The sequence below is a fragment of the Mustela putorius genome, unplaced genomic scaffold (assembly GCF_011764305.1).
Source record: "Mustela putorius furo isolate JIRA1106 unplaced genomic scaffold, ASM1176430v1.1 tig00000271_pilon_pilon_pilon, whole genome shotgun sequence".
Lineage (NCBI taxonomy): Eukaryota > Metazoa > Chordata > Mammalia > Carnivora > Mustelidae > Mustela > Mustela putorius.
This window is the reverse complement of record NW_025421339.1, coordinates 118554-134636: the sequence shown is the minus strand read 5'-3', so window position 1 is coordinate 134636 and position 16083 is coordinate 118554. Positions and strand designations below refer to the sequence as shown.

At 47.3% G+C, this 16083-nt stretch overlaps 1 protein-coding gene across 2 annotated transcripts in view; it reads right to left on the bottom strand.

The window, feature by feature from the left end:
• LOC123391633 (transport and Golgi organization protein 1 homolog) overlaps positions 1 to 2624 on the bottom strand; it is a 42564-nt gene extending 39940 nt beyond the window's left edge. The window contains exon 1 of one of the 2 annotated variants that reach the window (XM_045078489.1): positions 2491 to 2624. In XM_045078489.1, coding sequence (XP_044934424.1) covers positions 2491 to 2556 — 66 coding nt within the window. In that variant the 5' untranslated portion in view covers positions 2557 to 2624. The remainder of the gene's footprint in view (positions 1 to 2490) is intronic. The other variant, XM_045078491.1, reaches the window with a different exon arrangement.
• Between the last annotated feature and the right edge of the window lie 13459 nt (positions 2625 to 16083).

Sequence of the window (16083 nt, the reverse complement as noted above, 5' to 3'; positions counted from 1 at the left end):
TAATCAGGTGATCATGTATGTTCTAAGCATATCTGTGAGGGTTAGTATCTCCAAAAAGCCAATGGAAGCAATTCATGTTCCTATTTCTTGGTACTGTAAGTAAATCATGCAAGAGCAGCTTAAAATTTAACTTTCTAAACAGGGAAAATATTAACGAATGTATTTATTTATTTGAAAGAGAGATGGGAAAAGGCAGAGGGAGACTGAGTAGCTGAGTGGCAGCTGAGCAGGGAGCCCAACCAATCCCAGCACCCTGGGATCATGACCCAAGCCTAAGGCAGACACTTAACTGCCTGAACCACCCCAGGTGCCTGTGAATTCTAATACAAAAAGCATTTTTATAATACAAAAAAATGGATACAAACACCGAAGCTAGGAACACATCATTTTTACAAAAACTACACTTAGAAGTATTTCAGGAGAAAAGACACTAACAATGCAATTCATACTAATTCACACCAAGCTTGAATTTTGTGCAAACACACCTCTCTAGAAAGGAGCTACTGAAATCTAAAACATTTTCCTCTTCAGCCCTCACAGCTGAGGTCAGGAAAATGTGTGCTGGTGGGAAACGTACACTGCCTTTAATAGCCAAGGTCTGGAAGAGAGCAGTAGCTGTCAGCACAATGGTTGGTCATGGGGATCAAATGCACAAAAGACAGAGGCTGTCTTGTCAGGAATGTAAAACACGCCCAGCTGTGGGCACACAGTACATCTGGCAGCTGTCTGGATGCTGATATCAGTAGCTGAGTCTTAACTAGAGGACAGCCAGTGGGGCCAAAAACTCTAGGTTCTCCGACAGTGGCCATGAGCAGGTGGAGGTGGGAAAATGCAACACCAGTTCATTTAGGCAAGAGTTCAGAGATGAGGAAGGGTGAGAAAGGTGAACTGATCCATGAGATGCAGCCCAGGTAGAGGGGAATGATTCCAATCCAGACGACCAAGAAATTCCCTCTTCTGAAGACTCAAATGAAACAGAATGGGGTCTACTTTGACTAGAGGTCTTCATGTGGGATGGGTCTGCCTCAATACAAGCATCCTTCTTGACTACTGACACTTCCCAGATCCCTCTTTCATAATCTGGTGCAAGCGGATCTAAAGTAGTCTACTTATTTCCAGGGGTGTTCCCTAACTGTTGGCTGACTCTCTCTCTCTTTCTCCTGGGGGTACAGGGTTTACTTTTTCATGACAGAGTGAAATATTCATGCTGGGAACCACGTATTTCTTTATATTTGGACAATCCTAAGGACATCCAGAACTTTCTTATTTTGGGAAAATCAACACACTGCACATACTTGGTCAAAGAAAGGACAACAACTCATTCACTTCCTAATCACATCACTCCTAGTGATTTTCCTGTGACATATATCCCAGCAGGTTGTGGTCTATTAGTGTCTTCTGGGATTCTCAGGTCTCTATGGACCTGGTGGGACACACAGTCCCTGGGGACAGCCTCCAACCAAGAAGCAGAGCAAAAAGGATATTTCACTTCTTAACACTCTAGTCCCAACACCAATGCTTAAGATACCCAGGGATGTCAAACTTTACAAATATAAACAATGCGCTGACACAAAAACAAAACTAAACAGAAGCTGGACCCTGAATTTACCAGGCTTGCAGTAGGATCTTCACCAGGATCCCAGGGGACAATCTAGCACCCCTAGCTCCTACTAAATTAGAGTTCCTGACATTTTTGAAGACAATTTTAAAGAGATATAATGTACATATCACACAAGCCCCCTATTTAGGACAAAGAGCTCAATGGCTTTTCCTATCTTCACAAATCCTTCCTCCTGACACTATAAACCTGGTGCCTTCAGGTTTCCATCCTACCAAAGCTGTGCTTCTTGGACCCAGCAGCACAGACAGGACCCGAAACATGAGGGAAATGGCTGTGGCCTCAACACCTTCAGGTTGACCCTGAAACCTGCCCTGTGGTGCCCAGTCATCAGGAAGAACTCTCGTTTCTGAAGTTACCTTCAAGAACCCCATGAAAAAGCTGTGATTAAATAACCCAGTCGGAAGGAAGAAACCACTAGCAGCTTATGGGCACCCAAGTAGCTCAGTCAGATACGTGACCAAGTCTTGGTTTGGATCAAGTCATGATCTCATGGTCCTGAGGTTGAGGCCCACTTTGGGCTCTGTCCTCACTGCACAGCTGGTTTGGGATTTTCTCTTTCCCACCCTCTCTGCCCCCTACACATGAGCCCTTTTTCTCTATTCCTCAAATAAATCATATCAGAAGAAGAAGAAGAAGAAGAAGAAGAAGAAGAAGAAGAAGAAGAAGAAGGAGAAGAGAGGAAGAGGAGGAGGAGGAGGAGGAGAAGAAGAAGAAGAGAGAGAAGAAAGAAGAAGAAGAAGAAAAGAAGGAGAAGAAGAAGAAGAAGAAGAAGAAGAAGAAGAAGAAGAAGAAGAAGAAGAGAAGAAGAGAAGAAGAAGAAGAAGAAGAAGGAGAGGAAGGAGGAGAAGTGAAGTGTCACATTTACTCACATTTGGGTTTGGGGAACTGGGACACTGGAGCAAGACAAGCCAGAAGAGTAGCCTTTGCACCATCATGTCCTGGTCCTTTTTAGGGGCACTGTGGGCCCAGGGAGGAAGTGGAGATGGTTGCGGGGCAGGGGAGGGTGGGGTGGGGGTGTTCGGAAGGGGTGGGGAGGGGCAGGGTGGTAATTAGGGAGGGGAATAGGGAAGAAATAGAGGGTAGGATGGGGAAGGTGTTGGTCAGGAGGAGGGGTCAGGGACAGTGTCAGGCGGTGTCAGGGTCAGATTAAGTACTCAAGGGGAAGTAGCACGGTTCAGAAAAGTTAGGAGGTCAGCAGGTTAGTAAAGGACAAGGTCAGCAGGACACATTAGCAGGTCAAGTGAACTCTCAGGAGCAGTTGGTGTGGAGAATCCATCCTCCACCAAGCCTTCCCAGGTTTGAACGTTTCCTTAGCAACCTAGAAACATTCTAATCTCTCCACCAATCCCCTGCCGTTGCCCCTAGTAGCTCAACATGGATGCCACAGGTGACCTCATTGGTACAAAGCCCCTTCCCACCTGATACCCCAACACATGCCATCGCAACGACAGATCCTCTCTGGATCTTTAGCCATCCTTCTTGTTTACTTCCTCCAACCCAGGTCCCTGTTCCCTCTTCTGGGCGCTCTCTCCTTCCCTTCCAAACTCCCGTCTGAGAGCCACTGGCTGAACAATGTAGAAAGGAAAGGAGAACCAACTGCAATAACAAGCAAGTACACAACCAGAGTAGGAGGTTTGAGCCTCTCTCAGCAACTCAACCCAGACAGAACATCCACAAGATGTAAATCTTAATGGCAAACCATCTGAATCCCATAGCTGTCTCCATACATCTGTCCACATCCACATCCACTGATTTTAGGCACATAGGAGACCATTACAAAAATACGCCCAATTTACTTTAGCCATAAGGGAAATTTCAATTTTGTTTCAGATGCATCAATTCAGGCAACTACAGAGCATCTTGTGGTAATATAATGTGCTAGAAATCACTGATAAAAAGTGAACTAGAAATTCTCATATGTTTAGAAATTAAGAAGTACCTCTATCATGGGAACAGGAGTAAAGAAATAGAAAAAAGAGGGGCTCCTGGTGGCTCAGGTCATGATCAGGTCCTATGATCAAGCCCCACATCGGGCTCTGTGCTCAGGAGGGAGCCTGCTTTCCCCCTCACTCTCTGCCTGCCTCTCTGCCAACTTTGATCTCTCTGTGTGTGTCAAATAAGTAAATAAAATCTTAAATAAAAAAGAAATAGAAAAGGAAAAGAGCAACACTGGAACTGAATGATACGAGGATGATACAATTGAAATCAAATATGTCTTCTGGGCTGGAATATCCTCCAGTATTAGTCTGAGAAGACTTCATGGTCTCAAAATCATCCCCAATTGGCTGAGACATTGGAACACCTCCGACAGAGTAGATCTGTCACTTCTCTTTGTGACCCTCCTATGCACTAGCTTCGGCTTTACATGAGGAAACTTTACAGGGAAACAGTCCAATCAGACTCTCATGTCATCTTCTGGGGGACCTCCAGGAATGAGAGCATTTTAAGAGAAGACTTTCACCAGCTTCTCCCCTGGCGGATCTAGGATAACACCCAGAGAGCTGGCAGCTCCATCTGTGCTGGGTAGGGACAGCCAAGCATGTGGGCAGGGCCAGGGACCCAGGAGACTAGACAAACCCCTTGTTATCCTCTCTCTCTCCTGGGGCCTGTCCTGAGCTGAACTTCCTAAACTGTGTCTCCCTAGGACTCTCAAATGTTTCCTCAACTCCTTCTGGCCCAAGACAGCTGATTTCCAGTGCTCTACAAACCACCACTTTATTATTGTGTAAATTTCTTGTAAACAGGAACCACTCTAGTACTGCTTAAATAGAACATAAGCTTGTTTTTTCTAATTAACGTATAATGTAGTTTTTGTTTCAGGGGTAGTCTGTGATTCATCAGTCGCACACAGTTCAAGCACTCACCAAAGCACATACCCTCTCCAATGCCCATTCCCCAGCCACCCCATCCTTCCCACCCACTTCCACTCCTGCCACCCTCAGTTACAACAATATCCTAAACATACACATACAGAAACCATAAAAAATAAGCCAACAACAAAACAAGGATAACAAAACAAAGTATTCAATTCTGCTTAGATGCCGCTGTCCACCTCAAGAACCCCAGAGTTGGGCTGCTCTGGTTGTAGAAGGAGACCAGCTATGGAAGGGGTGGAGTCAGACTATCCCAAAAGGGAACAGGAGAGAGGCCCAACCTGTAAGGGGGTCAGGGACTTCCATGGAGATGGCCAGAGTCACCTTGATTAGAACTGGAATCGGGAGCAGGGAAAGAAGCAGGGAATAGAGTTTGGGGGCCTCAAATAGGTGAGATCAGTCATGGAGTTGATGAGGGGTCCCCAAAGCCAGTGTCAGTCTCCCATCTATGAAACCCTTTGTGGCCCCTGGAGACAAGCCAGGAGCCTAGAGTTTGAGATCCAGCTGTCCTGCTTACCTGCTGTTTGGCCTGGTGCTCATTTCCTTCACTGAACCGGGAGTGTCCATGCCCATGTCCATAACTGTGTGGAGGACAAGAAGAAGTCACATGTTGAGAACACGCAGACATTGACGTCATCACCGCCAGGGGCTCAGTGTCTCTGGAGATCCAGTGCCTCATGTCTCACCCCTGTTAATGGCAGCCCAGGTGACAACCACAGGTCCCTCCTGTTTCAGGCCTGTGCTATGCCCTGCCCTTTGCCGACATCAGCATTCCGGCACCAGATGGCAGGAAGACCCCATGAACTGTGGGGTGAGCTCTGGGCCCCTGGCAAGACTGAGAGATTCCTGGACTATGGGAAAGGTGATCAAGTGAGGGATTATACAGGACTGGGCAACTGAGCTCCGGGGCACCCTGAAAGGAATGGGGGATTGGGCACCTGTGGAAAGGGCTGGAGGCATCTTACAAGATTCCTGGGTCCCCACAGGGCAGATCCCTCCTACACTCCTGCTGGTGCTGGCAGGGATCTGGAAGCACCAGCAGCACCAGCAGCAGAAGTCGCAGCAGATCAATGGGATGCTGGATGGACCTGGGAAGAATGGTCTGGCAGGTAAGTGGAATCACCAGGCTGGGATACCCTTGGCCTCCTCCTCCTTCCCCAGCCACCTCTCAACCTCTAACTCTGACTTCACCTTCCAGAAGGGCATGGGAAAGCCAAGCAGAGGTGGACACCCATGGCCAAGGAAGGGTCCCTCCCCAGAGTTCTGTGTCCTTGTTTCTGAACAGACAGAAGGAGTCACCCGGGGCCCCTGGAACAGGGAGGGAGAATCTGGCCCCAGAGCCCTCTCTGATGGGGCCTGGGGAGAATCCTGGAGGGACAGAATGTAGCACTGGTTCGTAGTCTAAAAAGTCTATGTTTATTAAGGAAATGGAAAAAACAAGTTGCCAGTTGAGCCTCTGGAAGAGAACAGGACCAGTTTCCATTCTTCCAATTTCTACTCTTTGCCTGGATAATTACTTCACCTCTCCAAACCTCTGTGTCCTTCTCTGTGATGTGGGGACAGCATGGATTCATTCCTCAGGGCATGGATGCAAAGATTCATCGAGATCCGTCATACAAAGCTAGTTTAAACTGATACTTATACCTATCACTATCATCATTTTTTCTTAAAGATTGAACTTGTTTTTCTCAACATTATGCTAAATAAACTTTTATATTTACTTTCTTCAAAAGATTTTATTATTTGAGAGACAGTGAGCACAAGTCGTGGGCAGACGCAGAGGGAGAGGGAGAGGCAGCCTCCTCTCTGAGCAGGGCTCAGTCTCAGGACAATGAGATCAGGATGCCAGGTAAAGGCAGATGCCTAACTGACTGAGCCACCCAGTCACGGAGGGGTCCTGAGGACGAGCCCCCAGGACTGCAGCAGTGGGAACAGCCCCAATCCCGATCCCCAGCGCCAGGATATCCTCCAGCCCCGGGAACTCCATCTTAACAATGCCTGCCTCCCCCCACCCCGGGTGACCCCAGAGTCCAGCCAGTGCCAGTCCCTGCCTGCCCCCAGCCCTTCCTCCCATTCCACTCCCTCTGCTCCATGCAGGTACCTAGTCAGGCTCTTCTTGTGGCCCATGGTCAAGGATGGGCTGTACCCCCGCCCCCCCCCCCCCCCCAAAAGCCGAAACCAGCACTGCTTGGAGGAGTAACGCCATAGGTGGAGTCCTCGTGGTCCGCCCCTCTCCCTTCACAGCCCAGGACCTCAGCCCTACCTAGGCCACTGGGCCTTGAGCACCCTTCAGTGCCGCCACTGCCTCCGCCGCCGCCCCTTGAGCCTCCACAGCTGCCAGTCTCCTGAGACCAGCTCCCACCTGCGCTGCCTCTACTGAGTGCATGTCATGGAGTGTGTGCTCCTTGGGGGCGTGCGGGCCTCTTGGTGACCTAGTGGCCCAGCGAGGTGGAGCGTGTGATTCCGGCAAGTGGCGATGGGCTCCAGGCCCTGCAAGTTTGCCTTAAGGGGCTGTAGTGGGGACCCAGTCCCGAAGCCGTTGCCAGGGATGCAGTTCCCCACACTGAGGCTTGCAACTGCCAGTGCTGCTTGCTATGCCTCCAGGCTTGGAGTGCCCTGGGAGCCAGCGGGCCTCTTTCTTTTGGCCCCAGTTCCCCTGCTCCCTTCTGCTCTTCTGCCACCAGGAGCTTTGGAGCAGCCTCTCCTAAAGTCCTGGCCTCTTGCCCATACCCCAGGCCGAAGCCCCTTCCCAGGCTCCTGAGGCAGGGAGAAGTGTGCTGACAAAATAAAGACAGCAATGCATACCCTGGAAAGCTAAATCCACATGTGACAACACAGAGACCAAAGGCTTAATTACACGTGCTCCATCAGACCCTGTCCAGACACCAGTGCCCTGTGTGGGGGGCAGTCATTCACAATCTCTCTCCTGCCTGGGACTACTGATTTTAATGATGGCATGGCATGTTATTTTGAGGAATTGTGTAATTTTCTGAATGAGTCAAGTGACAAACAGTACAGTCAGCAGTGTTCTACTACATATTCTCAGCCCATTTTCAGGGCTCAGAGGGTTAAGCGTCCCCCTCCCGACTCTGGCTCACTTCATGATCTCAGGGTCCTGGGATGGAGCCTTCAGTCTGGCTCCTGGCTCAGTGAAGAGTGTACCTGACATTCTTACTCTCTCCCTCTACCCTCCCCATGCCCCGGATGGAGACTCTCAAATAAATAAATATCCTTAAAAGGATAAATAAACCTTTAAAAGAAACAAAAAAACAAAAACAAAAACAAGAACAAAACCCTCCTTACCTAAGAAGGAAGGAGGGAACCATGGGGGCGAAGACGCCACCCACAAAAAGGCCCTCCTGAAAGAGCCCAAGAGAAAGTGAGAGCCAAAGGACTGCAGCACACGTCATTTAGGCGTCCGAGGCAGGCCCCCGACCAGGGCGGCCTCCGCCATTAAAAGATGGCGCCTGGCTAGTTGCCAGGTTAGGATTGCCTCATGAGACTAAGCAGAATGCCCAAAGAGGAAGTAAACAGCATTGGTTGCTAGCAAAGTTGTTCGTTTAGGTGTGCAGCCTGATTCGCTCCCTCCTGTACCCTGCTCGCTGACTGGTCAGGTAAGCGTATATAAGTGTGTAGACTTGCGGAAATAAAGAGAGAGAAGATACATCTGAACTGGGGCTTCTTGTCGTCCTTGCGGGTCGAGGGCGATAAATGGCGCCGGCACCCGGGAACTAAATAAAGGAATCTTGCAAGGTAATCCGCAGGAAAGCGGGGAGTAAAGTTCCGCAGGTCAGCGGGGACATTAGCCACGTTCAAAAGTGGGAATTGCGCGGTAAAGCAGGGAGTAAAGGCCACGTTCAAAAGTGGGAATTCCACGGTAAAGCGGGAAGTAAATGTCGACTGAAGCATATGCGTGTAAACAGTTGATGTGTTAGTTACTGTCTTTAACGTCCGCGTCTGTTGTCTGTGTGTTCATAATGGGATCTGAAGTATCTAAAGTGCGGTTGGAAGAGTCTTTAAAAGACCTGCTGAAAGCCAATGGAACTTCACTAAAAGCAAAAACTGCTCGGGCCTTTTTGAATACAGTGGAAAAGGCGGCTCCATGGTTCCTAGATGAAGGCTTGCTAAACATACCTCAATGGGACCACTTAGGGGAGGATTTGAAGAAACAGGACAATAAAACGCCCTTTGCCACCTGGGTCCCTGGCAATATGGACCTTAGTCTGGGGATGACTGGTGGGGCCTAAACCCAAATATTAATCAGCTCTACAAGAGGGAGCATTGGCATTGGAGGAAGTGAAAGAGGAGCGGTCTTCTCGTGCCTCAGAGGGGGGTAGTTCTAGTGAAGAGGAAGAAGAAATGTCAGGGGAGGAGTTAGGCCGTAAAATGCATTGCAACTTTGAACAGTTGAAACTATCGACTCCAGCGACGCCTAGTGCCCCTCCGCCATATAATCCTATGGCGTGCCAAGGAGCTTGTAGCTGCTGTACCACATGTGGTAGTGGCAGGGTTTCGAGCTGGAGAGATCATGACCTGGCCTCTGCCTTTCCAGTTTTAGAGGACCAAAACAACCAGCGGTATCATCAGCCTCTTGATTTTAAACTAGTTAAGCAATTAAAGGAAGCAGTCATGCAGTATGGCCCTCAGGCAGCCTTTACGGTATCTTTGTTGGAGACCATAGCAGGAATGAACTTAGTCCTGGAGACTGGGGTAACTTAGCCTGCGCAACCTTGTCGGGAGGGCAATATCTAGTATGGAAAACAGCCTGGCAAGAATACTCAGAGGACACTGCCCGCCGTAATGCAGCGGCTGGAAATCCTCAGTGGGACCTAGAAATGTTAATGGGAATAGGACCGTACATGGGAAAGCAGGCCCAAATACAATACAACCCTGCGGTGTATCTGTAAATAGCCGCGGTGGCCACTAAAGCATGGAAGACAATTCAAGGCAGTGGGGATTTACAGGGTCAGCTGTCTAAGGTAAAACAAGGACCAAATGAAGCATATGCTGATTTGGTAGTGAGGCTGATGCAAACAGCTGGTCGAATATTTGGGGAGGTAGAGGCAGCCATGCCATTGATAAAACAGCTGGCTTATGAGCAAGCTAATAAATGGTGTAAAGAAGCCATCAGACCTTGGAAAAGCAAAGACTTGAGTACATATATTAAAGTTTGCAGGGATATCAACGACAGTGTTATTTCAAGGGCAGGTTATGGCTGCAGCTATCACTCAAGGTTTACAAGGATTTCAGGGAGCTCAACAATATAAACATAGGGGTACTCCTGGAGTTTGCTATTACTGCAAGGAGCCAGGACACCTTAAGCGTGAGTGCCCCGAGAGAAAGGTGTCCTATCAAGAGCCTAAAAAACCAGGGTATCTGCCCAAGATGTGGGAAGGGTGCCCACTGGGCATATGAATGTCACTCAATAAGGGATATACAAGGAAACTCTCTGCCTCCAAGAGGGTCAAAAAATGGGAAGGGGGGGCCCACACCCCAGGGCCCTCAAATGTATGCGGTGCTCCAACAGGTGGCTCGCTCGCATTATCCGCCGACGAGCCAAGGCGAGCCACAACAGGGAGTGCAGGATTGGACATCCGTGCCACCACCAGACTCATACTGACTCCAGAGATGGGGACCCAGGTAGTCGAATCAGATTTTAAGGGTCCATTACCTGAGGACACCGTGGGCCTCTCTGCTAGGACGGAGCTCCATGGCGTTATCAGGACTCCTTGTTCACCCCGGAGTTATAGATGCTGATTATAAAGGAACGGTGAAAATCCTGGTATCCTCCCCACGTGGAATTACAGCTATTAGTCCAGGTGATAAGATAGCTCAAATCCTGGTATTGCCTAGTTGTCACAAGCTTTTTGGAAGCCATGAGGTTACGCGGGGACAGAAGGGGTTCTGTTCATCTGGAGTTCCTCTAGCATGCGTCACGCTAGGCATGGAAAATAGACCCTTTTACTCTTTTTGGATAAGAGACAAGAAATTCATGGGCTTATTGAACACTGGAGCAGATCGCAGTATCATCAATGAAGCTGATTGTCTAAGGATTGGCCTGTGCAAAAGACTGATCAAACACTTCGAGGATTAGGGATTGCTCATAGACCCATGTGCAGTGCAGCTACACTGCCATGGAAGGATGATGAAGGCCACCATGGACTTGTGCAGCCATGTGTCCTTAAGATTCCCATTTCATTGTGGGGACGGGATGTCTTGGCCCAAATGAACCGGAAGTTGACTCCAGAATTATTCTATATTGAGGAAGCTCAAGCCTTAATGACTAAGTCTGGTTATCCTGGAACGGGAGGCCTAGGACAAGAGCTGAAGGGCACCCCTGAACCTATTCCCTTGACTAATTACTTCTCTCAAAGAATAGGTGGGCCGGGGCTGGGTTTTTTTTTAGGGGCCACTGAACCTCTAAAAAATTCAATGGAAAAACAGTAAACCCGTGTGGGTTCCTCAGTGGCCCCTGCCTAAAGAAAAATGTGAAGCTGCCCACACGTTAGTAAAAGAGCAACTTGCCGCCGGGCATATTCGGCCCTCCACATCACCATGGAATATGCCTATTTTTGTGATTAAGAACAAGTCGGGGGAATAGCGATTGTTACATGACTTAAGAGCGGTTAATGAAAAGATGGTGGTCATGGGAGCAGTACAGCTGGGGGCTGCCTTTAGTCTCAGCCCTGCCCTCTGGTGGCCCTCTGTGGTAATCGATATTAAAGACTGTTTCTTTTCCATCTCATTGCACCCCCCCGGACACCCAATGTTTTCGCTTTCACAGTACCTACCATTAATCATTCTTGTCTGGATCAACACTATGAGTGGGTGGTATTGCCTCAGGGCATGGCCATCAGCCCTACAATGTGCCAATTATATGTGGACCAAGCCCTGAAGGAGGTTAGAACACAATTTCCCCCGCTCATTGTGTATCATTATATGGATGATATTTTGCTGTGCCATAAAAAAGAAGAATATATTGAGAAGGCCCTTTCCTTTCTTTTCAAACATTTTGAGAAATTCGGATTACACATAGCACCAGAAGAGGTCCAAATGACGCCCATTAAAGAGTATTTGGGAACTAGGTTAGAATACTAAAGTCAGAGCTTTAAAGATAACCCTGCGGACGGATCACCTAAACACGTTAAATGATTTTCAAAAATTGTTAAGAGATATCAATTGGATGAGGCCCTATCTAAAACTCACTGATCAGGAATTGTCACCCTTATTTGAGACACTTAAAGGAGACCCTAACCTCACCTCTCCTCGTCAGTTGACTGAGGGGGCAAAAGAAGCCATCAGTCTGATCCAGAAAAGGCTAGAAGCTGCTCAGATAGACAGAAATGACTACTCCAAACCTTTGCTATTTTGTGTCCTTGCCGAAAAACGAGCTCCCACTGCAGTTTTTTGGCAATCTGGCCCCATATCATGGGTTAGTTTGACCCACTCTCCAGGGAAGGTCTTGCCCTGGTACCCAAGTGCCATTGCACAAATTATACTTAAAGGGATTAAACTTAGTATAGCAGCATTTGGTAAACAAACAGATACTATAATATCACCATATACGCAGGAACAAATAAAGTGCCTAGCAGCCTGTGATGATGACTGAGCCATTTTGATAACTATAACGTGCACTCAATTTGATAGCCACTACCCATCACATCCATGGCTACAGTTCAGTTTATCCAATCCAATCATATACCCTAGGATCACTCACCATAAACCCCTCAGTAATGTAAGGCTTATATTCACTGATGGATCTAAGCAAGGAGTAGGAGCTATAGTTACCAAAGAAGAGAGTTGGACCTTCCTATTTCAAAGCTCCTCTCCCCAAGAAACTGAGCTGCTCACAGTGATAAAAGCATTTCAAATGTTTCATCAAGAACCCTTCAACCTTTTATCAGATAGTAGATATGTGGTGCAAGCTGTCTCTATCATTGAAAATGTGGGTTCTATTAATGCCAGGTCTACTATCTCTGAGGCATTACAAGAAATCCAAACATTAGTTTGGGACAGGAAGGCTCCATTTTATATTGGCCACATATGAGCTCATACAACCTTACCAGGCCCCCTGACAAAAAGTAATCGGTTAGCAGACTCCTTAACCAGAGGAGAATTTGTCTTTGCCATTGAGGACCCAGTGCAACAGGCGAGACATTATCATAAGCTGTTCCATGTGAATGCTTTAACTCTTTGCCTCAAATTTAACATAACAAAACAAACTTGACATTCACTTGATACATGGAATACCCTATAACCCACAAGGAGAGAGTGTTGTGGAGTGCGCACATCTTACAATAAAAAATGCGCTTTATAAACAAAAAGGGGGAATAGGGGACACCTTCAGGTCCCCTAAAGATAAGCTCAACGCCATTCTCTTTATTTTGAATTTTTCAATGTTGGACCAAACGGGTAAATCAGCTGCAGACAGACATGGAAGTGATGCTGCTGCTCCCCCTAAGCCTTTAGTACTTTGGAAGGACATCCTCACAGGAAAGTGCAATGGAGCAGATCCAGTGTTAGTATGGAGTAGGGGGTCTGTATGTGTTTTTCCACAGGAAAAGGAGGCTCCAATTTGGATCCCAGAGCAGCTGGTGCGTGCAGCCTTGCCTCCGAACACCAGTCATGATGCTGAAGATGCTGATGATAACTCTGGGGATGCTACACCTCCTGTGGCTGACTCAAGCCAGAAAGCTGTGGGCAGTGGTTAAAGCATGGCCATATCCTTTACCAGTGACTATCTCTTCTCTCATATTCCCTCCTCTCCCTTTGATGCATGGCAGGTCTGTAACTTGCTAGGAGCATGTACTGATATCTCAGCAGTGTCCATGTTAAATGGCAAATTCCTCAACTGTTTTATAAACAAAATGACTCTAGTACCTTTGAGGCAACAGTTAATGTGTCTTGTCCCAATAATATTACTTATCAGCCCACTCCCATATGCGTCTCGCCACCATTCCTTTTCCTCGTAACAAATGCTAGTGAGCTGAATGATACGTTAATTGCACTAAGAATTGCTATCTTTCCCAGTGCTGGAATGTAACGGCCTTCAAGCTGGCTGTGATTATACGTATCCCTACCCATGTTCCTATCCCAGTTTCCATTCCAGAGGACAAGTTACCGGTGGTGCTATCCAGAAAGAAGAGAGATTTTGGTATCACAGCCGCCGTTGTGACAGCACTGGCTATATCTACAGCAGCTGCCACGGCAGCAGCAGTCTCACTTGCTACAACTATACCCACTGCAGAAGTTGTGAACACCCCTGCAGAGGAATGGCGGCTGTCCTTCAAACAGTCTCAGATCAATGCACATCTGCAAGCAGGAATCCCGATAGTCAACCAGAGAGTGGATTTGGTTCAAGAACAAGTGGACATATTGGGGGCCCTATTGGGACTGGGATGTATAGCACCCTTCCCGGCAATTTTTGTAACTCCCATAGCCTATACTAATATGAGTGACTTACAGAATGTCTCCTGACAGCTCTCCCAATACTTGCGGGGGAATTAGTCCGCAGAATTCCAAAACTACACTCAGCACCTGCTACTAGGCATAACAAGGATAAGGAACACCAGAGATGAGCTGGCAACCCTCCCAGAGATAATCAAAACATTGCAAGATGTGTTAACCTTTATGAAACAAGCGGCTAGCGTAATTTGTCTGATGATAATCCTCGTAGTGGGCTTGATTCTGCTAGTAAGGAAACTGCAAATTTGGAGGCGACAGCAACATAGGCAATGGCAAGCCATGGTGCAGGACTTGTTAGCCATCGAGGCTGGAACATCCCACCAAGTGTGGCTAAGTATGCTGGATCGGTAGTCAACGACGGGTAAGATTGGTGGGGGGGGGGAAATATACCCAACCTAAGACAGGACGCAGATCATTGATATCTGCCGTCTGATGATGGGTAAGGGTATTCCCCGCCACTGACAACCTAAGACAGGCACAATCCCTGCCATAATAGAAAAAAGGGGAGATGTCGGAGGCAGGCCCCTGGCCAGGGCGGCCTCCGCCATTAAAAGATGGCGCCTGGCTAGTTGCCAGGTTAGGATTGCCTCATGAGACTAAGCAGAATGCCCAAAGAGGAAGTAAACAGCATTGGTTGCTAGCAAAGTTGTTCGTTTAGGTGTGCAGCCTGATTCACTCCCTCCTGTACCCTGCTCGCTGACTGGTCAGGTAAGCGTATATAAGTGTATAGACTTGCAGAAATAAAGAGAGAGAAGATACATCTGAACTGGGGCTTCTTGTCGTCCTTGCGGGTTGAGGGCGATATTTAGGGATCCACTATTACCTGAAGTTCTACTCAACTGAGTTAGTGCTGACAACTTCCTCAAGTAGCTGCCGTTTACCAAAAGAGCTTGTAATAATCTTGGAATTTCTTCAGCATTGACAGAAGCACAGGAGAAACCTATGCCACATGAGGAATGCACTCCAACCTCCCATCCCAGTAACTGACAGGATACACTGACAAGTTAGCTGGCCTGGTCTCAGGATGTGGCAGGCAACTAAGGAAAGGTTGACTAGCCTGTCCACGAAGGTTCCACCTTTAATTCTCCCCAACCCCAGGAGCTAAATGGCAGAGTCTTCAGAAATAACCTACAGAAGTAACTACCCCCTTTGCCCCCAAAGAAAGGAGCATGCACGCTGCCCCAAAAAGGCAAAGGTGTACCTTAACACTGTCTAGAACGAGTTTCTCATCACTGTGTAGTTTCACATTCTGCTCTGATTTCTCAAAACACTTGCCACTGGCCACAATTATTTCACTTTTCTGTTTACTTGCTGAATTTCTCTTCTTCTCCACAGTATTCCAAACGCAATGAGAACAAGGACATTGTGTGTTTTTTTCCACCACTAGACACACCAGAGCCCATTTCGTGGTATGCTCCAGAAAAACCTGTCAAATAAGAACAACTACCCAGGTAATTTACTGGAAGGTTACCAAGTAGACAGAAGATCAAGTCAGTATCAATAAATCACTAAGTCCAATGTAATAGCAAATACAAACAAAATTATCACCGTTTTGGGATAAGGGCGATCTTAGAAGCCAAAAGGTTGGGTAAATTAGATGGCTCAGAAGACATGTAGTTTTTCCATGTATTTCATGGAGAAGGTTTATTAAAGACAAACACTACAGTAAAACCCATGTGCCCTAAGGAGCAAAACCACTGTGGTGGATGACCCCAAACCACAGGGAAGAAGCCTTGCTCTACTCCAGGTTAGCTACACCCCAGCCCTGTTTTCTGGGAGTTGTTCTTTTTTTTTTTTTTTTTTTTTTCATCTGAAACTCATTACCTCAGGGAGATGCACTTTTGAGGCAAGATTCGAACTTTCATGTCTCGCTAAGGATGAATGTTTACCTCGAAAACTTCTAAAGTACTTCATGACTATCCAAGGGCTATTGAGTTGTTAGGCTACCTGAATTTGAGGAGAGAAATGTCCAAACTTACAACTTCAAAAAGTGAGGGAGCTCCAGAAGAAAGGAAATGTTTTACAAACAAAACAGTGTACCAACTTTTCATTCAATATCCTGAGTACCAACTTTTTTTCCTTTTAAGACATAATTTTATGACACATCTAAAGTAAATTCCTCAC